The following is a 26,097-nucleotide window of genomic DNA, read 5'->3' as shown; positions in this document are numbered from 1 at the left end:
CTGGTAAAAGTAGAAGTACTGATATAACTTCTTTACTAAAAGTAAAAGTAAAAAAGTACAGGCTTAAATTGACTTAAAGTATAAAAGTAAAAGTAGCCTTGCGAATATGGAGGATATATTTATTCATAATTCAAATTGAAAGAGAAAACGAAAAGAGATAAAATGAAAATATTTTTTATTTGATTACGCTACTAGGAATAATCATGCCATAATTCAATTTAAAAAATAAAAAGGAAGGGCGCCCAGATAGCTCAGTTGGTAGAGCGGGCACCCATGTATAGAGGTTTACCTCGATGCAGCGGGCGGGTCGATTCCAACCTGCAGCCCTTTGCTACATCATTCCCCCTCTCTCTCTCCCTTTTCATGTCTTCAGCTGTCCTATCACATTAAAGGCCTAAAATGCCCAAAAAATAATCTAAAAAAAATAAAAAGGAAACTGAAAAAGCAAAAAGCAAAGATGAAATGTAAAATTATAATTTGAAACTGTAAAGTGACAATGTTAAAAGTCAAATTTAAAATGCAAAGCTTAAATATTAATGCTCAAAGTGAAATCTTAAATTGAAAGATGACATTGAAAATCACATAAATCGCAATAACAAAAGAGAAACATTTTCTAAATGTGAGCCTTTGCACTTTATAATTTTTAATTTTATTTTTCAATTTTATCTTTTCAATTTTACATTTCGTATAATTGCCCTTTGACATTTTAAGATTCTCCTTTTCCATTTGGATTTAGCATTTCCATTTAGATTTAGCATTTGGCATTTCAAAAGCATATGTAAATGAGGAGGCATGGCCTAAAGGCTGGTGGGAGGGTCTGAAACGCAGAGGCACCTCAGGGACAGCAGGGGGAGATGACTGCTGGGAAGCACATTCACTATGTTTACATGCTGCCAATTAACGTTCAAAACCGGAATATTAGCAATAACCCAGTTGCACACGGCCATGTAAACACCGGCAAAAACCTGAATATGCTCATATTCCGGTTTTTAAAACCCCAAATATGCTACCTGGGTTACCCCTTTTCTAACCCGAAATTTTGGTCATGTAAACGGGTATTGGCATATCCCCATCAAAAGGAACATTGATTTGTGTTCTGCGCCTGTTCTATTCGCAAGGAATCTTGGTCTTTTGAGTAGAGGAACTTCTTGTATGCGCCAGAAAACATAGTTATAATAATAATTATATACTATAATAATATAGTTATATATATATATGTCAATGCAGAAAACCTGTGCGCAGTACCGGAAGTAAACAAGAAGTAGAGGTAAACATGGCGAGACGCAGCACAGCACCACACTTTTGGAGCGAGGAGGAAACCAATTTCTTTATTAGTGTGGTGAAAACCATGAATATAATGTCTTTTGTTGACGGCAGAAAGTACCGAGATAGTGAGATTTATAAGAAGGTGACCGAAAAGTTATTGCGTCTTAATGTTGTCCGTACGTCCAGACGCTAACCGTGCGTCGGGATATTGCCAATTGATTACAAATTCCATGTATACAAGAGTAACTCTCTCTGCTCACGCACGTAAACGGGTTATTCCGAATGTTTCAGAAACCCGAATAGTGACCTTAACCCGACCATAACCCGAACACTGACAGCTTGTAAACGTAGTCACTGTCTGAAACTGCTACTGCTAAGACAACCATTGTCTGGGAGACCAGATTTCAAGACATGGGAACCTTTCATTGTAACAATAGTTTATTAAAGAACACTTATTTTAACATTTTGTTATAATTTGAAGCATAATGAAAAAAAAAACAGTATTTTTACGCTTATTTTCACTTTTATTAAAATACAAATACTTTTTGCAGTCTCAACTACTGTAATTCAGATTCTTCCACAGAACAAATGTTTAACTACATAATCATAACTGAATTATAACAATATTACAGTTGCCGGCCAAATATGATAAAATTGGACCTTATTGCTCCCCTATAGGATAAATACAGGTGTCACAGCAGCAATTACAGATATGTACAGTAGGAAATAGAAATATATAACAAGCAAAATAAAAAAGGTACAAAAATTATATCATATAAAATAAAAAAATGTACAAGCTGCAAGCAGTGTTGGACGGGCCCTCGCTCTTCTGCGCATTGGGGTTACTGGTGGACGCCGCTCCTTGTGACCGTGCATTTGCGCTGCACTCAGACACCGCAAATCGTCACCAATGAAAAGGGAACTCCCTGCTGAGTTCAATGATACCTCACACCAGACTCTACATCATACAGTTTATTAGATGTGAAAGGGGGTGTGGTCAAAGCATAGGGGTCGGGGTAAACGTTTACCAATAAAAAATGAAGTCTCTGCTGAGTTCAATGATAGCTCACATAATACTCTACCTTAAACGGGTCACACCCTATGACGAAAAGTTTTTCTTTTAATAACTTTTCATCTTTAATGTCTTAAGATGGTACAGACAAAATTTGAAGTTGATCGGATGAAATCTCCAGGAGGAGTTCGTTAAAGTACGACATGTGGAAATGGCCAAAATCACACTAATTTTGAACTTTCAATTCAAAAGGGCGGACTTCCTGTTGGGTTTAGGTTATGGCTCGAATGAGCTTTTTGTATGTCTTGACATGCTACATATGTGTATCAAGTTTCATTAGTCTACGTTAAACGTAGGCCTACTGCAGGGGCTCAACCATCGAACCATTTTTGTGCGCCTATTCCCAAAACCCGTAAAATATAAAATTTTTCACTAGGCCTGATGCGTGTGCAAAATTTGGTGAGTTTTTGAGTAGGCTATGATAAGGTCCCCAAAAAGGCGATTCATTGCGCGGGAAAAAAAGAATAATAATTCCTTCAGTTTCAATAGGGCCTTCGCAGCTGTCGGTGCTCGGGCCCTAATAAAGTGGCAATGTGTCAGAGAGAGGGAGAGTCCTGAGTCTAGTGTTGTCCATTGATCCAGTGGTTACAGAATCAGCTGTTTATCAAAGTCAACATTCCAAATCTTGCAGAGACAGAGAGCGTAGGTATATGTAAGGAGATAACATGGGCACAGGCTAATTATTGCTAACTAAAATGCTAGTTAACATTAGTAATTACACTTAAACAGCTAATGTAAGTCGAAACCTGCGAGCTTCTCCTGTACTATACGGTAATTCCTCTACTATGTGACAGTAAGTCGCGTGGTTATGACACAATCGTTAGCCTATTTTTACAAAAACGTCTGCTACGGAGCCATAACGTGAGATACAAGGTAATGGAGCCTTTTACACATTTTCATGTTTTTTTAGAAATAATCAATGGACAAATAAAGTCTTTAAACGCTTCAGATGTAAGGTTATTCACTGTCAAAGTGACGTCAAAATGAATGGCAGTCAATGGAATGCTAACGGCGGATGATGGCTTGTTAGCATCAAAATGCCGCCATAGGAGGTATGCGTTGTGAAAAGAGATTTAACCCCTTGGTAATGCCCAGCAGTCAACTACCCCTGCTTTCCATCCAAATGGAAAAGGATAATCTCAAGATGCCATAGGACAATTGCCAAATGTAAAATTCAAAAGAGAAAATTATAAAGTGCAAAGGCCAAAATCAAATTATTAATTTTTTCTATTTTAGATTTTAATTTAAGTATTTCCATTTAAGCTTTTCCATTTCACATTTTGAGTTTCATATTTGATATTTCTCTTTTCTTATTTAAACATTTGTATTTAAGCTTTGCATTTTTTTATTTGACTTGTTACATTGCACTTTACATTTTCAAATTATCATTTTACATTTCAACTTTGCTTTTTCAGTTTCCTTTTTTAAATTCAATTTTGGCATGATTTTTCCTAGTAGCCCCGTTAAATAATAATATTTTTAATTTGATCTTGCTTCACATTCACACAAATGTTACTAGAGTGCAGGGTGAGAAACTTCAGTGGACATGGAAAAAAGGCTCTTGATATGCCAATGCCTACATTTTAAATGCCTGCCAATAGGCCTAAAACAGTATGTATGATTAATAATAATAATCTGACCTAGAAGCAAGATATGAATTTAATTGTGATTCTTTGAGAATCCACAGATCCACTTTCTCCTTTTTAATCTTCCCTTTAACATTTAAAGGAATCTACATTTATGTGTGCATGCTCAAATATGGCTTCTGGAAAGAAAATAAAAGATAAAATATGAATTACTAAACAGACACTATTTAAGAAGTTCCCCATACTTTGAGTTACAAATAACAACCACTAGATGGCAGCAGCGAATAAGAAATTAACTGACAGCTAGTTAATCTTCAAGCCACAATGATTTGCCGCGAATGAATGCTGCCGAATCTGTCAAGTCGTCTTGTAGTGGTGCGTCAAGTGCAACGTATATTCCCATCCAGTTAGACTGAATTCTTCTCCAATTAGACTGAATTCTTCTTTATTTTGAATTCTTCTTTATTTTGAATTCTTCTTTATTTATTATTACTTCCCATCTCTGCAAATTGTTTAGATTATACATGGTTGAAGTTAGGATTCAAGTCTGCCAATCTTCCTGACAATGGTATTTTTTTGCAATGTGAGAACAAGGCTGAGAGGAAAGAGAGGAATGCCACCTGACAAGGAGACTCCTCTCATAAGGAGGCTCCCCTCACTGATGGTAAGTAATTGTGACAGCACTGCACATGTTTTTTAAGTTTCATTTTTAGTGTGCATGGCAGATAATTTAGGTGTGGCAGTTTGCAGGGTAGGCTCAGCTGTTTTATTACATTTGAAAAACAGGATTTTGAAAAACACCTGTAGCAAAGGGAATCTCCAAAAATAGGTAGGTAAGTAAAATGTTTTTTTTGTGATGTTTTCTTAACATTACTATGCGTTCCCCCAGCCTGCCTATGGTCCCCCAGTGGCTAGAAATGGCGATAGGTGTAAACCAAGCCCTGGGTATCCTGCTCTGCCTTTGAGAAAATGAAAGCTCAGATGGGCCGATCTGGAATCTTGCTCCTTATGAAGTCATAAGGAGCAAGGTTACCGCCCCTTTCTCTGCTCTCAGAATGATCTAAATCTAAGCCACTGTAAACCTGACAATATGCTATAAACTCTTAGGCTCTTGAAATACATTGAATTTTGTTCTGTCAAAGACGGACCACAATCATCACAAGAGAGCAAACAATGTTGATTCATATGTACTTTATTCAGACATACCCATGTTTAAACATCTTCGCAGAGGAGTACGTAATGTATGGAGTCTATGAAAAGTCTCAGACAGAATATAAGCACACCTGGTAAAAACAGATGAATATACTTAAAAATATTACAGGTTCTTGAGCTTATGTGGTTATCTACGGTGTATTTAGTAGCCAGAATAAAGCCCCCCTTTAAGTATCTCAAAGTATATTCAAAAATAATATTATCCAAGTTTGCATAGAACAGCAGATCACGCATGACTTTCTGATCAAACACCATTGATTTACTGTCTAGATGACACCAAGGATTAAAATGTCTCCTTACATCAAACAAGGAGGACATGGCAAATATGATGGCAAAAGTGTAAGAAATACAAAAGAAAAAAAAAGAAGCATTCGTCATCGTTTACCAGCCAACCATATAACTGAGAAGATGATTTCCCTTAATGACAGCAAGAAGCAAACATTTGACAGACTAACATTAATAAAAAACAGAACCTGTAAGCTCCACTGATGACTAAAGTGAGGTCAGGGCTCCTACTCGATACGGACTCCTGCACACATCAGATAGCAGGAGAGGTCAGAGGTCATGTCATTAGACAGAGGTGCCCTCTGTGGGCGCTGATGTCTTACTGTCGTCGGGCTTCATGGCTGGGAAGAGCAACACCTCCTGTGAAAGAACAAAACTGTCAGCACAGGAGGTTCTCTCTTACAGCATGAACATAAAAGAAGAAGACTCCTCTTGAGATGCACTGGGGGAAGGCACCATGTGGTCACACATAGTACATGATCTTATTTTACTGTAATTTGTGAATTTGAAAATGTCTTTTTATAATTACGGTTTTGTAATTAATTTTTTTGACACCATGTACTTGAAGGAAATATTAAACAGTTAATAATTTTAGGCTCTTAACGGTCCATTAATGTTGCCTTCAAGTGCCATCAGACTATAGTAACACAAATGGAGAACAAAAAAGGCAAGAATTACAGGGAAAAGAGGTGAAAGTATGGCTGCCAAGTTACTGATACATTTTACAATTGTGTTACTTCATGTAACATTGGAAATGGGATTACAGAAAAATATTATCATCATACACTGATGTAATGTTTCGGTTTTCTAATTGTGAACATGCAGACTATAAGACTGTACTCGGTACACAGCACTAATTATGGGAAAACTGACAGCACTGAACAACTTTCCAGTATAGAATCAAGTGATTTTTAGGTTAGGCCCCTGGTTATTTTGGGTCAACATCTACGTCTGGAGAAATCCCTTTTTTCAGTTAATCTCACTGAACAGATTTCTTTTTGACACTGTCAAAGTTCAGGTCAGTTTGACTCTAAACATGAACACAGTGCCCTATGTTAACCAGTGCTGGAATTTACAGTAATTAGCAAGACTTTCTTATAGCACAAACAAAAGTTATGTTTACATTCAGTGTTACTAACCAAAAAGTATTGTGTGTATCCCTGAGGTCTAACAAACATTTGCAAGCTGCATTGCAACAGATCTTTAAAGTATTTAAATCCTGTATTGTTAACATCCATATTTACTAGCTTGCCTCTTCTTACCTGGTTTTGTTGGGAATTACAACTACCTGTTGATCAGTATAAAAGTGTGAAACCATTAGCACTTGCATGCACGTGAGTCCTTGTGAGACAAACCACTCATAGAAAAACAGTTCCATAACGCTACTAGTGAGTGGTTAAAAGTCCACAGGGAACATTTAATCCTCCTATTGGTCGGTTTGGAAGACGGTGACAAACAATCTACTTCATCATTGACATAAAAGGACTTAAAAATGGCCGCATCTGCTTGCATCATGATTCATACATCAGCTTTACCTTGATGTTGTTGGAGTCAGTGAGGAACATGGTGAGACGATCGATGCCCATCCCCCAGCCGGCAGTTGGTGGCAGTCCGTATTCCAGAGCTGTGCAGAAAGTCTCATCAATGAACATGGCTTCATCATCACCCTCAGCTTTGGCCTGAAAAAGATCCCACTCAAATGATTAACATGCACCAATATACCAACTTCCACTGCAATAGTAAAAAGTAAAAAAAAAAAAAGAAAGTTAATGCTTGTATACACACCATGGCTTGCTGTGCGAAAAGCTGTCTCTGTCTTATTGGATCATTCAACTCAGTGTAAGCATTGCAGATTTCCTTCTTCATCACAAAGAGCTCGAAACGCTCCGTTAGGCCTTTCTCTGATCTGTGCCTGTAACAATTGATGAGGTTTCAGTATGAACCTGGGCACTGCATTTTTAAAAAGGATAAATATAAAGGTTGAAATAAGTCTTTTCTCACCATTTTGCTAAGGGACTCATGATTTGAGGGTGATCACAGATGAATGTGGGGTTGATGCAGGTGACCTCAAGGAAATCTCCAACCAACTGTGGGAGGGAGAAGTAATTAGTGACAGATCTTAAAATATAATTGAAAAAAAATCAATAAAGCGTACATCCGATGGAGAGGTTTATCAATAGAGCACCTTGTCAAGGAGGCGGGCAGTGGTTCGGGGTTGAGGACATTCAACTCCTTTCTGTGCACAAAGCTTGTCAAAGAATGCACGCGTCTCTGAAGACAAAAGAATAAAAAGGGAAATATAAAGAGAACTCACAAATGAGCTTACAGAATATATAAAAACGTGAAATATAGAAATAACATGAAGAATAAACTCTACATTTGTGATAGAGACAATGAGAGAGATGTAGAGAAAATATGTGACAGGAGCAATGCAGTTTATCTAAATGGAGACAAAAAGGCATCAATACAAAAAAAAAGGAAAACGACAAAAGCTACTCTCACATTTCAGAGAGAATTGTCTTCTCACGTAAAGTCCATTTGAACAAATTCTCACCATCACTGTCGTAGCTGGTAGCAGGCGGAAACTTCACTCCCATAATCTTCTCCAGGTCGTGCGTCATGCTTACTCTTCTGAATGGCGGCGTGAAGTCAATCTCACAGGCCTGTCCCTCCGGACCATCAGGGTGATAAGTCACCTTGTATCCTCCAGTGATGTGCTTCACCATTCCTAAAGCAGAGAGGACAGCACAGCGTTTCTGCCAGATGACATTATAACGTTATCTGTAACCAGTGTCGGGTGGAATTCGCAAGCTAACTTCATTAGCTAAATAACATTAACGTTAGCCAGCGGCTGCAGCGTTGACACAACGTTGAGAGCTGGACAACCTGTTTAGCCCAGAGAATTTGGCCCACCCATGAGAGAGAGATATCATGGCTTTCAAACGAGAAAAGTGGCAGTTGGTCAAGGCCACACCCCCTTCTCCTAAATAACTACAGACACAGAAATGGCACAGACTAAGGAAAGCTCATTGTGGGACTGGCACTAGTGGCTGTAATTCTGCACCAAGGCTGAATTTCAGGAAAGAGACTTCAGACACAGTATTAGGGGACCACTGAGGTCTAAATAAAAGCATCCAAAGAGCACCATGTCATGGGACCTTTAACCGGGGTAAAGTGTTTACATGGTGTTTGAGAAATCGGGGTACTGCCTTAACCCGAATATAATTGTTTTTTTAAACTGACTGTGTTAAGTAGAGCAGTTTTTTTTTTATTTGCTCATTGGACACTTTTCCTGTGACTTAACTGAAAAGACATTAAGAAGAAATGGCACAATGGTAGGGCTGGGCGATATGGACCAAAAGTCATATTCCGATATATTTTGGCTGAATATCGATATACGATATATATCCCGATATTTTTTCCGCAAAGTGAGAGCAAATGTTCAGTCAAAGTCAAAGCCAAATATGACATGTCACAAGTAGTTTCATAGAAACCGGCTATTTCAGTGAACAGTTGCAAAATGAATAAATAATAAACAGGTTTCTTCACCTGGTTCAATGCTCAGCTGTTCAAATAACAATAAAATGTAAACATAAATACAGTATAACAACAGGAGTACATTTTATGAAATCAAAGCTCCATAAGGTTTGTTTTAGTTTTTTCCAACATTTTAAATTGTTAAATTTTTCTTCTACACATTTTCAGCGCTTATTTCTACGTCCCATATTTTCTAATATAGGGCTGGGCGATATAGAGAAAATCAGATATCATGATATTCTTGACCAAATACCTCGATATCGATATTGCGGCGATATATTCTAGAGTTGACAGTTGGTGCTCTCGCAAAATATCTTCACACTTAGATTTTAGATAAATAATCATTAATAATAGAAGAGCTAGAACAGTCTGGTAAGTTCAGAAAAGTACATCACTTCACTGTAATGCAGCCTTTAAAACCAGGAAAACTTCACTGTAATGCAGCCTTTAAAACCAGGAAAAGACACTTATGTCATATCACGATATTACGATATCCAAAATCTAAGACGATATCTAGTCTCATATCACGATATCGATATAATATCGATATATCGCCCAGCCCTACACAATGGCCAAATTTATATATTTAAAATATACAATAAATTCCTGTTGCAATAGTGCCATCCTCAATGACAGATATGAATACATACATTGCATGTTATCAGTGTTCTATACAACTGTTTCATTACCGGCTTAATACATCAAATGATTTTTTATGTGGAATGTTCTCCTAATCCCAAATTGACACATAACTGTTAGGAGGTCTGCTGTTTTTACACAGGTGCAAACTTTTCTGATCTTGTTGCACCTGACGTGAAATCAAAAGTGAAACTTCAACTCTTCAAGGAAACACTTCCTCTCAGGTTGTGCACCTCCCTAACAAGTTCTATCTATCAAATTGTTTAGTTTATACACGGTTGAAGTTAGGATTCAAGTCTGCCAATCTTCCTGAAAATTGTATTTTTTTTTTTAAATGTAAAAACAAGACTGAGAGGAAAGAGAGAAATGCCACCTGACAAGGAGGCTCCTCTCACGGCATGCTCCGCACTGATAGTAAGTCAATGTGATGCCACTGCACATGCTTTTTAGTTTCATTTTTAGTGTGCATTGCAGATCATTTAGGTGTGGCAGTTTATTACATTTGAAAAACAGGATTTTGGAAAAACACCTGTAGCAAAGGGAATCTCCTTAACAAGAGTGCCAAAACTAGGTAGGTATGTAAAATGTATTAATAAAGCGCTTTTCACAGACTCGAGTCACAAAGTTCTTTACAGGGGTAGAACACAAAAACCCAATACATAATGAGACATGATACACAATCAATATTACACAATACTAAGAATGCAGACAAGGTGCATACGCATACCAATCAACGTCTGTATATTCATACTTTGCACGTGACGTCACAACTACTGGCTGGCAGGCAAGAACATCATTCTATAACGTATATTTGTTGTGTGAATTGAGTGAATTTGCTGTCAGCAAAAGACTGGTTAAAACGAGACCGATAAGAAGAGGCGTTGCAACAATGATCACACACACACACACACACACACACACACACACACACACAGCTTTATTAGTCTTTCTACATGGGTTTAGTTAATGATCGGGCTATAATAAGACCACGTCGGTTATGTAATCACTGACAACCGGGACAATTTCAAGTTTGGTGTGAACCGGGATATTTTAGCGTCCCGTTGTTCAGCGTTGGCAGAAGGTTTAAAAAAATAAACTACTTATCAAGCTGTCATTCGCCGGCAGGCAGGGTGTACGTATTCAGATGAAGACTTCATCACATGACTGAACAGATTAGCAAACGTTAGCGGGTAGCTAGTTAGCTAACTAGCTAACTAACTAACTAACTAACAACACTCACCTTTGCTTTGATTATGAAGATATTCCTGTTTTTCACCTCTCATACAACAGCGTTGTTAACCCATCCACTCTTGAAAAAAAATAGCTATCTGTTCTTTTGTAGGCTTTCATTTTTTGTGCGGTGTAAAGTGACGGATTCTCTATAAGATAGATGTAAATATCTCCAAACTCCAAGTCTGGTAGAGACTTGGCCAGCTTCAAAGCAATGAAAACATCAGCAGGTGCTGTGTATGGATCACAAGTTCCGAGTGACATATGGTCTAAATAGTTGATTGACCCGTAACTGGCCACTGTTCAGCGCCATTCTATCGGCGTTTCTTGCCCGCCAGGTATCCATGGTAATGACGTCACTGCAAAGTATGAATGGGTTGTGCGTCGTTTGGATATTAACGATTCTGATTCCAATTCCGATTCATATCGATTCTTATCGATTCCGATTCTTTGAGGGGTGGAGTTGAAACGGGTCACATGCTTATTTCACAAATAAGAGGAAAGTTTTATTTTGACTCAAAGGTGGGTTGCAGTTTTCCCGGGCTTTTTCAATGTAAAATGAAGCCACACTAGAGCACCGCTTACTGTGCTCCAAGGATGCAACACAACATGCGCCTGGCCGCTAACGATTCCAATAAAGAAACGATTTGTAATTTTTGAAACAATTCCAAGTAGGAATCTGTTCTCGATGCCCAAACCTACCTGTATATGGGCGCACGCGCTACCAGATGAGCCACCCAGGCGACCAGCTAGCTTTCTATTAACTATTTCTCACTATGCTCACTACTGTATGTGTTTTCACTTACCTGAGAGTAGTTTCTCTGTGATTTCCATCAAGTCATGGTAATCAGCATATGCCATGTAGAATTCACAGGTGGTGAACTCTGGATTGTGAGTGAGATCGATGCCTTCATTCCTGAACTGACGACCAATCTCATACACTCTGTCTAATCCACCAACCACGAGCATCTGTGGTAAATATATTACGTGCAGCGTTAATATTTGACCAATGTAAAAAATTAAAATAAAATCTCCACAGGCCAGGCCCCTGGTAGTGATTGGTTAACGAGAAGGACAGCTCTGGAAAGTGATGGGTGACTGAAAATCATATTACCTTGTGGTAGAGCTCAGGAGCAATCCTCATGTACAGGTTCATATCCAGCTCATTGTGGTAAGTAACAAATGGACGGGCCACTGCTCCACCAGGAATAACGTTCATCATTGGTGTCTCAATCTAAAGTAACAACAAACATGATTCAGCAAACTAGCTTACGCTGACTAATTCTAACTGCCTTAAATGTGGAACAAATTTACAAACTAGAGCATTATAAAATCCCTATTTTTGTATAAATTCAAATGCAAATTTGTGTAAATAAACTTTTTCCACTCAAACTTAAGATATACTGTTTAATTAATTAGTTGTGTGACGTCAACCTGGATGTCTCATCACACTACAGACACCAATTCTTACCTCCAAAAAGCCCAGCTGGTCCAGGAAGCTGCGCAGGTATGTGATGATTTTGGCGCGAGTTATAAACTTTTGCCTCACGTAGTCATTGAGAATCAGATCCAAGTAGCGTTGGCGAAATCGTGTTTCCTTTAAAAGAAATTACACAGTGGTGAGACAAAAATGCTTCAACTTTGCTTATTGCCTTTTGTAATGACTGGTCACTTTGTCTTCTTCCCATCAACACAGGCTACTGTGAACACAATTCAGTAAAATTAACATCACTTTAATGGCAGTTACACACCAACCAGACGGCCAACCGTCGGCAGAAAAGCTAGTTGGACTGATCAGTCTCCCGGAGTTGGTCCAAAAAGTGCCACAGAACACACCAAAGAGACAAGACGTAATAAGTCTCCATAACAGCAGGCGGCGCTAATCTGTATTGTTGCCCAAAAAATTAAAACCGGCAGCTGATTGGACAAACGCGTCACATGGGTTTGTTTTCTCCGGAAATTCAAAGCCAGACTTCCATGGCGGCTTATTCAGAATACAATCTCATTTTGTACTAAAATAGTTCACTGAAACATGTTTCTGAAAACATTTTAAGCGAAAATAGGCCATGCAGTTGCTGAATCTGTCCTCATTTCAGATCAACAAAGGTCAGTTTAAAAGATTTTCATCAGATTTTGAGAGACTCTACTCACGCTCATTCTGCTCTCCGTTTCCGGGTGGCTATTCCATTGCCAGTGAGCCATGCAAGCGGTGCGGTATACAATGACGATATACTTGTCATGTTACTGCACATGGAAAGTCACCACACTCACTTAAACAATCATGCTTTCAGTGAGAAAACAAAAATCAAAGACTGCTACAATGGTAAAGAGCTGCTGTGCAATCGACTCCATGAACAGATGAAGGTAAACATTTTGTCCAACGGGAGAAAAGCAACATAAAACAATGAGTTTAACATTGTGTTCCTCCAAATATTGCAGCTCTACACTTTTGATTTAGCCATGTGTTGGTTTGTTTTGACCCCTTTGTTTGTTTTGAACATTTTAACAGCTTATTAACGTGCGCTTGTTGCCCCGTGTGAGCTGATGCCTCATCTGTTGACATTTCTGAATGCCTTCCTACAGTTGCTTAATAAAAGCGGTCTTTCCACACAAAAACGTAGCCTACATGTGTCATTAGTATGAGGAAAAAATTAGATTTTAACCTTGTCGGGCTCGGGCACAAATTTCTTAATGCCTGTCGGGCTAGGGCCGGGTTCGGTCACGGCTCTGTCGGACGCGGGCCAGGCTCTGACAGAAAAATTCGGCCCGATCTGGACTCTAATGGGCATTACCTTGTCTTTGAGGCCAAAGTGGAGGTGGGGCAACATGTGCAAACATGGTGATAGTAGGGTCATCTCGATGGGAATGATGCTCAGCTCCCCTTTTTTGGTCTTCCCTGGGTTACCGCAAACACCGATAATATCACCGCGCCGCAGTTTGTTGTTGATGGCTACAAAGGCCTCCTCAGACTTGTAGCTCCTGACAGAGTGAAAGAAGATAACTCACTGAACTCTCAATTAACCACATAACGAAAAACAAATAGTTAGGTGCGATGATATACCAAATAACATTTCACAACACAAATATGTGACATCTGACTGAAATAATCACATAATCAAGTAATCTTGATGATGAGTTGAGTGGTTTTGCAGTCTGTGTTTTTTTAAATGCAAATAGCCAATGAATTCCCCACATAGCAGTAGAAACATTTGCTGCAATAACGTGCACTGACTCAGTGTGTGACACCATGAAGCTTCCCAAGAACCTGAACACGTTTTAATGGTTTCCCTCCACACCCTCTTTTCTGCTCCACACCAAGTATAATTATAATTTGTAAACCACTTCACCAATCCATGGCACTCTGTATAAACTCTGTACAAATCTCCATCCGTTTGCAGTCATGATGCCTCCAAATATCAGTACAATCAGTTTTTTTTTTTTAAACCAAGGCTATCATGCTGTACCTTGAGTTTGCCATGACTTGCAACTTGACACCTTCACCTCGCAGGTCGTAGAAAATCAGCTTGGCACCAGAAGCCCTCTTTGCATGGACGCGGCCTGTTAAATTATATATCAAGTTTAACAGGTTATCTACTGATGGATTACACTGCACATATAAAATGGCAAATATGTTTAATATCATAAAATATTCCTGGTACCTGACACATTGAGAACAACATCAGTCAGCTGGTCTCCAGGTTGTAGATTATTGTATTTCTCGATGAACTCTGTAAGTGACAAGTCTACATGATACTTGTGAGGATAGGGGTCCTCTGCTGTGCCCTTCAGGTCCTCAATGGCCTGGGTGCGGATCTTGTAATATTGCTATGTTAGAGAGAAACAAATTATCCCATTTATACAAAAAAAAACATTAAAAAAATTAAGGGTATAATAAGTAAAAATGTAAGGTATATGATCACATAAATCTCTCACATTTGGGTCAAGTGTCTCCTCATCCAACCCACAGGCATTTTGTGCCGCCTGGTCAGTGGATTCCTGCTTTTGCTCCACCTGCTCTTTGACCTTGGCTTCTTTCTCTGCCGCCTTCTTTTCAGCTTTCATTCGTCTCTTCAGCTCACTGATGAGTAAGAAAGGAGCAATCAAAGATGAGTCAAAGGTTGAATATTTATTTATAATATTCATATTTAAGATACAGAAGTTTGCTGTCAATGATGCAACTACAACTGAAGTTGCATGGATGTTGCAACTGCTTAACAAAACGTAACAACTGCACACAAATATACAATTTCGCACATAACCACATTGCACGTTTTATGCTATTCTGGTGTTTAAAAAAAAATTATAATAATAAAACACAAGACCATGGCACAATCCACTACTAACAGAGACAAACACTCATGCGGAAGGGGAAAGGGGACCTCATTTTCTCAGATGACAAAAGGTTGGTTGTTTTTCTCATTGAAATGGAAAAGCCACCAACCTTTTGTCACCTCTCCAACGGATCCCGTACATTTGAGCAGGGACTGCAGTTGTACATGGGGGTGCACATTTTAACCACTGTCCCCTGACCCCAAAGGCAAGTTGGCACAGCTGCTGCCTGGCTGCCCTGACCAGACACAGCATGCTGAGCTACCACAGTCAGCAGACAGACCTGAAAAAATAGACATATATACAAAGACAGTGTAGCTTACAGCATATACAGTGGAGGCTGTCTTTGGCCCACCAGGCAAAAATATACACTAGAAGAACATAACTCTACTAGTCTGCACCAAGACCCTCGCCAGATCACAAATCCTGTCAATAAGGTAAAAACAATTTTGTAAGGTTAACTTGTAGTGAATCAGATTAGGTTTACTTTTACTTTTGGTTAGCCAGGGGTGTGTCAGAGATAGGGTTGGGCGATGTCCCCTAAATTGGCAGTAGCTCATATCTCTTTACATAAATATTTGTTTCTACTACTATGGGCCAACAGTAAACATAGAAGTGATTAGAGATACATGTCAATGCCTTCTGTAAATGGTGCCCTGCTGGTAGGTTTTACATATTGACCTACTTTCACTTAAGTACGGTGCAGTAAAATCAATCAGATGTCCGTGATCTGCGTAACGACAGTACAGTGGGACGTTTGCCTTCAACAGAGCGACAGCAATAACCATCATTACTGAGTTTAAACTACATTATCGGTTATGTTTGAATTCAATAAACAGAAACATAACTCTTGCAGCGCACATGAACAGATGCGCAATATTAGCTCACACATAAAATAGCACCCTTGTGAGGAGAAATGTTACATTAAATATACCATACGTTAAAACCAATATCTGGCACAAGGAAACGAAACCACACGATTTTGTGGCCACGACCAAGGTATAGATGCAATTTATTTGATTAAATTGTGGATCTTGTAGTTTTATTGATTAGTAAACGGCACTATTGCGATTAGCTTCAGCTCATGTCCAGGACTACAACTACCAAGAGACACAAACGAACTGAATCCTGGGATCTGTAGGCTTGTGGTGTCACCATATGGAGCCCTCGCTTCGCTATCACCGTTTGACCTGATGCAACGTTTAATAATATTGCATAGCCAAATTAAAACGGTCATAACTGCTAAAACAACAAATTGTTGGAGGAAAACAACACTGCGTTAAGGGTTGATAATGGTTAAAATGCGATGGAATAAAAGATTAAGCTCACTTTTTGCTGAGTTTCTCTTCTTCTACCGCTGTAACGTCAGCCATGTTGTAGATGTTGCGCTCAGAAAGATCAACCGTCGCGCACGTACCGCAAAAACGCGAGAACTTGATGGTGCGTTTGTTTGACTGTCGGAAATCAGAAGACTAGAAAGAGAGTAGAAGAATACTTTACACAACACAAGTATATCCCATAGACAGTATATCCAGAGTGTACCACAAAAAACGGCTTGCGGACCATAGAGGCTGTAATTTTTACTGATACCACGAAAGCAGCATGACTTTTATACAGTGGTGGAGGGGGGCGGGACGCGATTTAAAAAAAAGAAAAAAGTGCAGGGTGGTAGGAGAAGATTCATGAATATTCATTAGGGAACTCATCCCTGATTGGCTTGCCCTGACATTCTTACCCTAACCATAACCAATCCCACTCCTTTTGCGAGAGGGGTTGTTGCCGATTCTGTGGTCTGTCCTGGGACCAGCTGGTCTCTGGCAGGGACCAGTGGTCACAACCACTAGGGGCGCTAGAGACACTAGTTGCGACCAGTGGCACAGCGGTCATGACCAGCTTCTTACTGGCACAAAGGGCACTAAAATTACTGGTCCCGACCACCTCCTCTGTGATCTGTTCTGTTGTTTGGACCAGTTGAGTGATCTGTGGAGTGGTTATTTTTAATACAACTTTTCACGTTTCTCAAAGTGTGAGCAGAGTCGCCTAATGTGAGAAGCCATAATAGTTTGTCTATCCAATGCTATTGATCACTATTATTAATAAAAATCATAATAACAATGATTAAATTATCATTATTAGTCGTAGTTGTATGAGTAGTACTATCGACTATGCAGGTCCATGTCTTCCTGACTGGTTTAAACTTTACCACAAAACATTTAAGTTCATGACAACATAGGAAAAAATAAACAAGGAAGAGGACAGATTATAAACATAAAATTATGGGTTGGAATTATATAGGACTTTTCTGGGCACTGAAAGTTGCTCTCTTTCTTTATATATATATATATATATAAAGAGATGCTATTTTCTGATTGGCCAATGGGTCCTGATAGGGCCTCTTGTGGCTTTCTTCTTCTTCTTCTTCTTCTTCTTCTTCTTCTTCTTCTTATTATTATTATTATTATTATTATTATACATTTGGGGCTTATATTCAATGACATTTCAGTTAGGCTATAGTCAAAGACACACAAGATGGCTCAAATCTAAAAAGAGTCTGATCATGTATATCTCGACGAATAACAATAAAAACAATAAAAGTCAAAGATTACTTACACAGATCGTTGGAATGGGCCTGGGAATCCAAGGAATCCAAGCAAAGTATATCCTAGACCTAGACCATATTTTCCCCCCTTTGTGGATTTAGAATGAGCATACGGCGTAATAATCATCTTTTTACGGCTGCTAAAATTGACGACACTTTCAAACAGTATGGGCCTTTCAACATGTAAAGACTTTTTCCTAAATAACATCTTTCTCAGTTTCACTGACTTGGTTAGTAAATTCAACATCACTAAGTCAATTTTTTTTCAGATATCTTCAGGTTCGTCATTTCATTCAAACACACATCTCATAATTTTCTCAATTGCCTGAGCACTCTGATCTGGAGGACATACTGCAGACCCCTCTAACCTTAAGAGGCCAAATCTCTAATATATAATTCAATTATGTTCAGTTCAGTTCAGTTAAGTCACTTTACTATCCCAAATGGGAAACTTGATATGCAGTCAGAAGTGAAAGATAAAAAGAAACACATTCATGCCACATATAAATAGGCAACAATACAAGACATGAGTACAAAAAAGATTTCCTGTGTAATGCACACAACAGAATTTATCACCACTGGAACAATCTCTAAAAACAAAACAAGTACTACATTACATGTGCAAATTAAGCTGAGTTATTGCACATGGGACAAAGGAGTTTTTACCCCTACTGGTCTTAAACTGAGGTACTCTAAATCTGCGACCTGATGGGAGTATTACAAACTTAGAGTGAAGGGGGTGGTTTGTACAGTCTAATATAGACCGGGCCTCGCGAAGAACTTGCTGGTCAAAGATAATAATCAATAAAAGATTTATAAAATAAGGACATCATTTTCCTATCTACATTAAGTGTTTAACTTCTAAGGAAGTACAAATGTTGCTGTCCCTTCTTACAGACTGCATCACTATTAACATCAAACTTTTTTTATCAATGACAGTTCCCAGATACTTGTACTGTTCAACAAACTCAATTTCAGTTCCCTTAATGAAAGTCTTAGATGGTGGGAGGAATACTTTCCTAAAATCAATGACCATATCCTTGGTTTTTGTGGAGTTTAATTGGAGAAAGGCCTCATCACACCATTGGACAAACTCATCCACAACTGGCCCATGCTCAGATTCATCTTTACGGAGCAGGCTAATGATGACCTTATCATCAGCAAACTTCAGAATGTGCCTGTTCTCATGCTGGCTTCTACAGTCATTGGTGTAAAGAATGTACAGCAACGGGGACAGGACACAGCCCTGAGGAGAGCCAGTGGAAGAGGAGCGCTGTTCTGAAAGCCATTAACCCTAACCCTCTGAGATCTACATGTTAAAAAATCTGCAATCCAGCCGACAAAATTTGCATCAAAATTAAAATAGGTATGCAGTTTCCAAGCTAAAATATGTGGTTGAATAGTATTAAAAGCTGATGAAAAATCCATAAATAAAAGTCTGGTATGAGTGCCAGGACCTTCCAGGTGCTTATACAGAAAGTTAAGTAAAGTGATTGAGGCATCTTCTACCCCCATCCCTGCTCTATATGCAAACTGCTTGGGGTCTAAAGCCTCCTCCACCATAGTTATCACTTCCATTTTGACCAGCCTTTCAAATGACTTCATGACCAGTGAAGTCAATGCCACTGGTCTGAGGTCATTTAGCACCTTAGGGGTTCCGCTTTTAGCCACCGGAACAACAGTGGACTCCTTCCATAACTTTGGGACCCTTCACTGTTCCAGAGATATCCTAAATATATTACAGAACACATCACAAAGCTGTTCTGAACAGTGCTTTAGCAATCTTCCTGTAATAGAATCAGGCCCCATGCTCTTATTTGTCTCAACTCTCTGAAACTCTACCTTAACATCATGAGCATCAAACATCTGGCTCGGCTTTGTGGAAGAGGAATACTCTTTGCATATTTCTCTAAGTTGCTCTGTGAAGTCATGAGTCTCAAATCTCACTTTACAGTATATCCATGGATCCTATCAAAGCAAAATGGGAAGAAGAGTTAGGGACAAATATATCAGATGCTATATGGGACAGAGCTCTAAGCTGGGTGAATGCAACCTCTTCTTGTGCACGTTTGAATTTGATTCAGTTTAAAGTTCTTCACCGTATGCACTACAGTAAGGTTAAACTGGCCAAAATATACTCTGACATGGATGACATCTGTGAAAGATGTAGAATGGACAGAGCAGATTTACTTCACGTGTTTTGGTCATGTTCCAGGTTGAGAGAGTTCTGGGCTTCAGTATTTGAGGTCTTAAATGAAGCCTTTGATTTATATCTACAACCTAGCCCTACAATGGCCGTGTTTGGGGTAAAAGGGGGTGATATTGTAAGGTCCAATGGGAAGGAAAGTGTTGCTGCTTTTGTCACCTTAATAGCACGACGGAGAATACTACGAAAACATCTACACCACCAAAAGCCTCCACATGGCTTTCTGATATTATGATGTTTCTAAAAATAGAAAAAATCAAATACTTTCTTAGAGGATTAACAGAACATTTTACAAAAACTGGGCCCCTTTACTGGCTTACTTTGAAAGACTTACTACACGTCCCTCTTAATAACTGCTAAGATTTGTGAAGCACACTGATTACACTATTTGCTATCATGAGTAATAGAAGAAAGGTGTTTTTATTATTTTTTATTTTTTGTTTCTTTAGCTTTCCTTTCCTCAAGGGTTTGTTGTGGGTGGGATGGGGTTAATTGAAAGAGGTCTTGTTATAATTGGCATTGTAATGTTGCACTGTATCTTCTCTAAAGCAATAAAAATACTTAGCATACAGCATATGATCAATATAATCACACCTGGCATCAAAATTGGAAATGGCTTCTTATTGGCCATGAACTGAATCACCAACCGTTTACTTCATTTCATTAGTTTAAAGGCAGTGGCCATGTAGCCATGGCATGATCGAAAAACCAATTGAAAATTAATCTTCAATTCTCAATGGAAGACACGGACCTGCATAGTTGATAGTACTACTCATACAACTACGACTAATAATAATAATTTAATCATTGTTATTATGATTTTTATTAATAATAGTGATCAATAGCATTGGATAGACAAACTATTATGGCTTCTCACATTAGGCGACTCTGCTCACACTTTGAGAAACGTGAAAAGTTGTATTAAAAATAAACACTCCACAGATCACTCAACTGGTCCAAACAACAGAACAGATCACAGAGGAGGTGGTCGGGACCAGTAATTTTAGTGCCCTTTGTGCCAGTAAGAAGCTGGTCATGACCACTGTGCCACTGGTCGTGACCAGTGTCTCTAGCGCCCCTAGTGGTTGTGACCACTGGTCCCTGCCAGAGACCAGCTGGTCCTGACCACACGGATCTCCATTATCAATAATAATAATTACAATAATAATCATAATATATATGATATAGTGTATTTTATAGACAAAATATTGTGATCTCTGACATTTATCCAGCTAACAGTGCTGCCAAAACAACAGGAAAGGGGAGAAAATACTAAAGCCGCTTCACAGACCACAGGGACCACAGGGAAGACCACTGAGGAGCTGGTCGCGACCAGTGTCTCTAGCGCCCCTAGTGGTTGTGACCACTGGTCCCTGCCAGAGACCATGGTCCTGGGACAGACCACAGAATCGGCTACAACCCCTGCTGCCTTTTGCTTAAACCTAACCAGAGTGATAGAGAAAGACAATATCTCTATGGCTCTGAACCTAACCAACCCAACCAGAGCAGGCAACGAGTACTAGCCATTCAGGGATGAGTTCCCTCATGAATATTCATGAGTCTTCCCCTACCACCCTGCAAAAAAAAAAAAAAAAAAAAAAAAAAAAAAAAAAAATAGGCGGGCAGGACATGTCCTACTGTTCCTCCTCTGCAGGAGGTGTCCGAGAGGGTCACTAAAACGCTATTCACCTCCAAGGACGTTGAAGTATTACAGTAAAATGTTTGTTTCTGGCAAAACTGTGCTGTACAAAAGTGCTGGTCAACAGGAAATTTTGACCTGACTAAATTGAATGCTTGATTAACAGAAGTGTTATATGGCAATATATATGACTAGACAGTCTATATAAATTGCTTGAAATGTAGGCTGTTGAAGAGTTCTCATTTCAATATACAGTTACAAAAGGTGCAAATAGGCATTGGTCTGGTTAGTGATGAAGGATAGGCAAAAAGTGATATGGTAATAACAGTTAACATGAATAGACAGTCTATAACATGTTGAATGTAGTGAAAAACAAAAACAGTTAGTTTAAATAGTGGACTAGGTAGTGATTTAAAGATCAGTGAAATCAAACCAGTTAGTGCAAATGGCATGAATGGCAGTCTATAAAATGCTGAGATGTTAGTAAAGTTAGTCAATATTTACAGTTATTGCATGAAGCAGTCTATAAAATGCTGAGATGTGGTCAATATGTACAGATTGTGGTGTACAAAAATTGTGTGACACATAGGTTGGAGGAATGACAGTTGAGCAAACCTGGGCGGATGAATAGGTCAAAAGGGCGTAAGCAGAATATGACAATAGCAATGCCTGTGCAAATATGCAATGGGACGTGACAGAGATAATGGAATGCAATAATGCAAGGGTGTGTGAAAACAGAACATGAATGATGGAGAATGTACAGTGATCGGACAGGAGCTCAGACAGACGTACTTTGAAGGCAGTTAGTGAGATAAGGGTTTTGAGTTTCAGGGTTTTTTGAAGTGCATTCCAATCATTTACAGCTGAGAACTGGAAGGAGTAGCGGCTCCAAAGGAGGTGCTGGCTTTTGGGGTGACCAAGGAGATGTAACTGCTAGAGCGCAGGTTGCGGGTGGGTGAAGCTATGGTGAGCCAGCCAACTAATGTATAGAGGTTGCAGTGGTGGGTGTTCAGGTGGGGCTCTAGTTACGAAACGTATGGCACTGTGGTAGATAACATCTAGTTTATTCAGGAGAGAGTTTGAGGCAGTTCTGTAAAGGACATCACTGAAATTGAGAATTGGTAAGATTGTCATTTTCACCAAAACGAGCTTGGCAGCATGAGTGAAAGAGGTCCTGTTGCGGAATAGGAAACCGATCCTGGACATTGCATTTATTTAGTTGATGCTTATATCCGAAGCGACTTACAATAAGTGCATTCAACCAAAAGTGCAAGAATCATGAAAGTACATCAACTTCATCAAATGTGCTGCTAATTAAAGTGCCACATTTAGAGACAATAAGAGATAGAGAAAGATGTATTCTTTTCTTTTTTAATATAATTTTATGGGCCAAGTTGCAGTCAGATGAGATCTGCAGTCCTGATATCTATAGGTAGTTCGTTCCACCATTGAGGGGCCAGGAAAGCAAACTGTCTGGATTTAGTAATAGTAAGAGTAATATTAGAGAAACATGTAATTTGGTTTAACCATAGACTGTTAATATTAATGTACTTTAAATGCTCCACAACAGTGACCATTTACAGTCTATGGGTTTAACACAAGAAATAAATTGAATGTGCAAATAATAAGCCAGAAGGGATGTTATCATGATGCAGCTTAACTGTCATAACTGTCAGGCATAATTGTCATCATTTGGTTTCCAATTTGAAGGTGATCCTTTTTTTTTTTTTTTTTTTTTTTTTTTTTTAGGTCAAAGCTTGGTTAAGGGTGCTTTCCTAGTATTGCACAAGGACTGGTAACATATTGGTAAAAGCATTTTTTTATTTCCTATACTGTTAATCACAAATAAGCATGTGAAGCATATCACATTCTGTGGAAAATGGGAACACTTCTCAACACCCAGAACTCTCTAAATACCTCATAATACAGGGATGACTTTAAAAAAAAGTTTTCCATTAAATTTTCACAGAATTTGCAGAAATAAAGCTTTTGGTGGCTCTAAAAGCAAGATAAGATAACACTTGGACAAGGGACACTTGCTGCAGATTGTTGAAATGCCCTTCACATGTTCAAATGTTTAGGAGTTGAATAAAATAAAGGTTGAATGTTTAGGAGTCTGACATGAGTGTGTGCACTTCTGTGTAAACTATGGTGGGGTGGGGTGCTTTGGCACAGTAACAACTAAAACTATCTAGAATTAACGCCTTGCGGTTGTATGCCTCCGCCAACCAGTCAAGTTGCAGTTTACATCCATGCCTGTCTAGACTCAGAATGTATGTATGTAGATTTGGAAGCAACTTAATAAAAAGGCATCAAGTGTATTTTTTGGCGGAACATGGATGTTTCACACACATCTTCAACCCGGCAGCACAGAAGATCTAAACAATAACCACAGTTTCAAGGTGGGCAGCCAAGATTAGTGTCACCAATTCAGTATGTGACCAAATGCCTCCCCTTCTCTTCCTGAGTTATGGCATTGTATAATGGTCAGGAAAGTGTTTTTGCAGAACAATATGATGTCACAGTGAAGTCAACCTTTGACATTTTGGATATAAAATGTCATTGCTTCATCATTTTATCCTGTGTGCCAAATTTGAAGAAATTCCCTCCACGGGGTCCTGAGATAAATAGTGTTCACAAGAATGGGATGGACAGACAACCCCAAAACATAATGCCTCCAGCCATGGCTCATCCCGCAGCAAAGTATTCTTCTGCAGTAACTTTGAATAAAAAAACGTGAAAAAAAAAAAAAAAAACTCAAATTGTATAACATTTAAAGTATATATGTTTAATATAGATAGCAGCAAGTTTACAGAAACAGAATTGCAAAAGAATGAAAAAAATCCCCAAAAAAGCAAAATATGAAGAAAGGTCCCCCTCCCAAAGGGTAATAATTTGACAGTTGTTCACATGGTTAGAAAAAAAAAAATATGAAAACATTCCCCCTTGCTATTTCCAAGACTAAAAATATGCTGTTTACTAAAAGAGTGACAGTTAAAGATGTAACAGAAATGTTGAGAATGGATTTAGGAAAATAATAATAATAATAATAATAATAATACCAGACTTAGAACAAATTACATGAAAATGTATGTTTTGCAGAATTTGTAATTGCTCTAAATTACAGTATAGGACAAAACAATTCTAGCATGCATTGAGAAATTTGCATTTGTTTTTAACTGATTAAAAATCGGTTTCAGGCGGCACTCAAAGCATCAGAAAATATTTCAACAAGCAACATAAATAATAGAAAGAACATCTACTTTGGTTTCTACTTTATGCTGTTTAGAAAAATATATATTCAAAAACTAACAGATCTACATTTACAGTATATTAGCTGCATAGCAGTTTCAGGGAAAATGTGTCTGCATCTACGTTGTATAACATAAATGCAATGGATACTTCAGTACAAACTAGTTAGATGCATGACAGAAATTGCACAACACATTTATCAACCACAACCACATTTATCTGGTCACTGTTGTTGAGCATTTAAAGTACATTTAAAATCTTTTGGCTTAAAACATTCTAGTTAATGAGGACTAATCATCACTGGCAGAACCTGGGGTATTAAACAGGCAACAATGGTAAAACATCCATCTGGTCGCTACTACAACATCTCCTCGAGGCACATGTACATTTTTTATTGGTGTCTAAAGTACCATTTTAGGAACAAAAATAACACCTGTGACAGCAGATTTAATTTGTTGACATTAAATTAATGGGTAATATTAAAAGAAAACCACTTGTTCTATTGCAAGAAACAGAGACAGTTAGAGTCTGTAGTCTGTAGGAAATATAAGAACCTTTATCAACAATCCCCCTCTTTTCCATATAGTTAGTAGTGACTGTATAATGAGTCACGCTTTTACATATTTCTGATCTCCAGTTACATTGGAAACACACAAATGAGGAAACTGTAATTTCAAAAAAGTAATTACCTCCCCAGTATGTGTATAAAAGAGCATTTTGGATCTAAGTGAGACATTTACAGCCATGCTGTATAATCATATTCAGTTCTATATATTTATAGTAAAAACACTGACATTTGTTGGCCCTGCTTTGAAGGATTTCTAATTTTTAATTAAAAGCTGTTTGAATGTTCAACTATTTGGTAAAAAAGGAATACAGGGCCAGCAATTCAATTATTAGCCTTGAACAACCACATGATATGTACATGAAGGCTTATATTATAACAAAACACTAACTTCACAGCAATGTGCATAATATTCATAGTGTACAAATCACTTTACGGTCTCTTTTAAAGGCATCACCACCATCATCACAAGGTGCTAGTATCAGCAGGTGTGGGTGGGGGCGCCAGATCACATTGCTGTCATCAATATAGTTAGAATATATCTGAACATAGCTGATTACGGGAAACTATTTAGATAATAAACAACACACAAATAAATTAAATATGCTTCTCCGAAAGAGAGGCACATGTACTACACAGATACAAAAAAAAAAAAATAATATCTAAACTTCAAATAAACC

The 26,097-nt window shown here is 38.4% G+C and overlaps 1 protein-coding gene across 2 annotated transcripts; it reads right to left on the bottom strand.

Moving 5' to 3' along the window:
• Positions 1-5,098: 5,098 nt before the first annotated feature.
• On the bottom strand, positions 5,099-16,749 carry kars1 (lysyl-tRNA synthetase 1). Of its 2 annotated transcripts, XM_028584784.1 has the most exons (15): positions 16,486-16,749; positions 15,269-15,439; positions 14,761-14,905; positions 14,487-14,652; positions 14,292-14,385; positions 13,620-13,806; positions 12,299-12,424; positions 11,942-12,061; positions 11,634-11,796; positions 7,976-8,149; positions 7,607-7,692; positions 7,423-7,508; positions 7,207-7,333; positions 6,957-7,100; positions 5,099-5,781 (listed from the first exon to the last, which is right to left on the bottom strand). In XM_028584784.1, exons 2-15 carry the CDS (start codon positions 15,409-15,411, stop codon positions 5,707-5,709), a joined length of 1,836 nt encoding a protein of 611 aa, XP_028440585.1. In that variant the 5' UTR covers positions 15,412-15,439; positions 16,486-16,749; the 3' UTR covers positions 5,099-5,706. The 2 variants fall into 2 exon arrangements, with proteins under 2 accessions (XP_028440585.1, XP_028440596.1); XM_028584795.1 differs by lacking the exon at positions 15,269-15,439 and having other exon boundaries at positions 16,486-16,746.
• Between the last annotated feature and the right edge of the window lie 9,348 nt (positions 16,750-26,097).

Source organism: Perca flavescens, chromosome 1 (assembly GCF_004354835.1).
Source record: "Perca flavescens isolate YP-PL-M2 chromosome 1, PFLA_1.0, whole genome shotgun sequence".
Classification (NCBI taxonomy): domain Eukaryota; kingdom Metazoa; phylum Chordata; class Actinopteri; order Perciformes; family Percidae; genus Perca; species Perca flavescens.
This window is presented reverse-complemented; position numbering and strand designations above follow the sequence as displayed.

Excerpts from the sequence above, each read along its gene's own strand:
- kars1 (XM_028584784.1), bottom strand. The coding sequence starts at position 15,411 with ATGCTGTGTCTGGTCAGGGCAGCCAGGCAGCAGCTGTGCCAACTTGCC. Across the intron at positions 14,386-14,486 it reads TGTTGTTCTCAATGTGTCAG|GCCGCGTCCATGCAAAGAGG; the intron begins GTACCAGGAATA and ends ATAATTTAACAG. Across the intron at positions 5,782-6,956 it reads CTGACTCCAACAACATCAAG|GAGGTGTTGCTCTTCCCAGC; the intron begins GTAAAGCTGATG and ends GTTCTTTCACAG.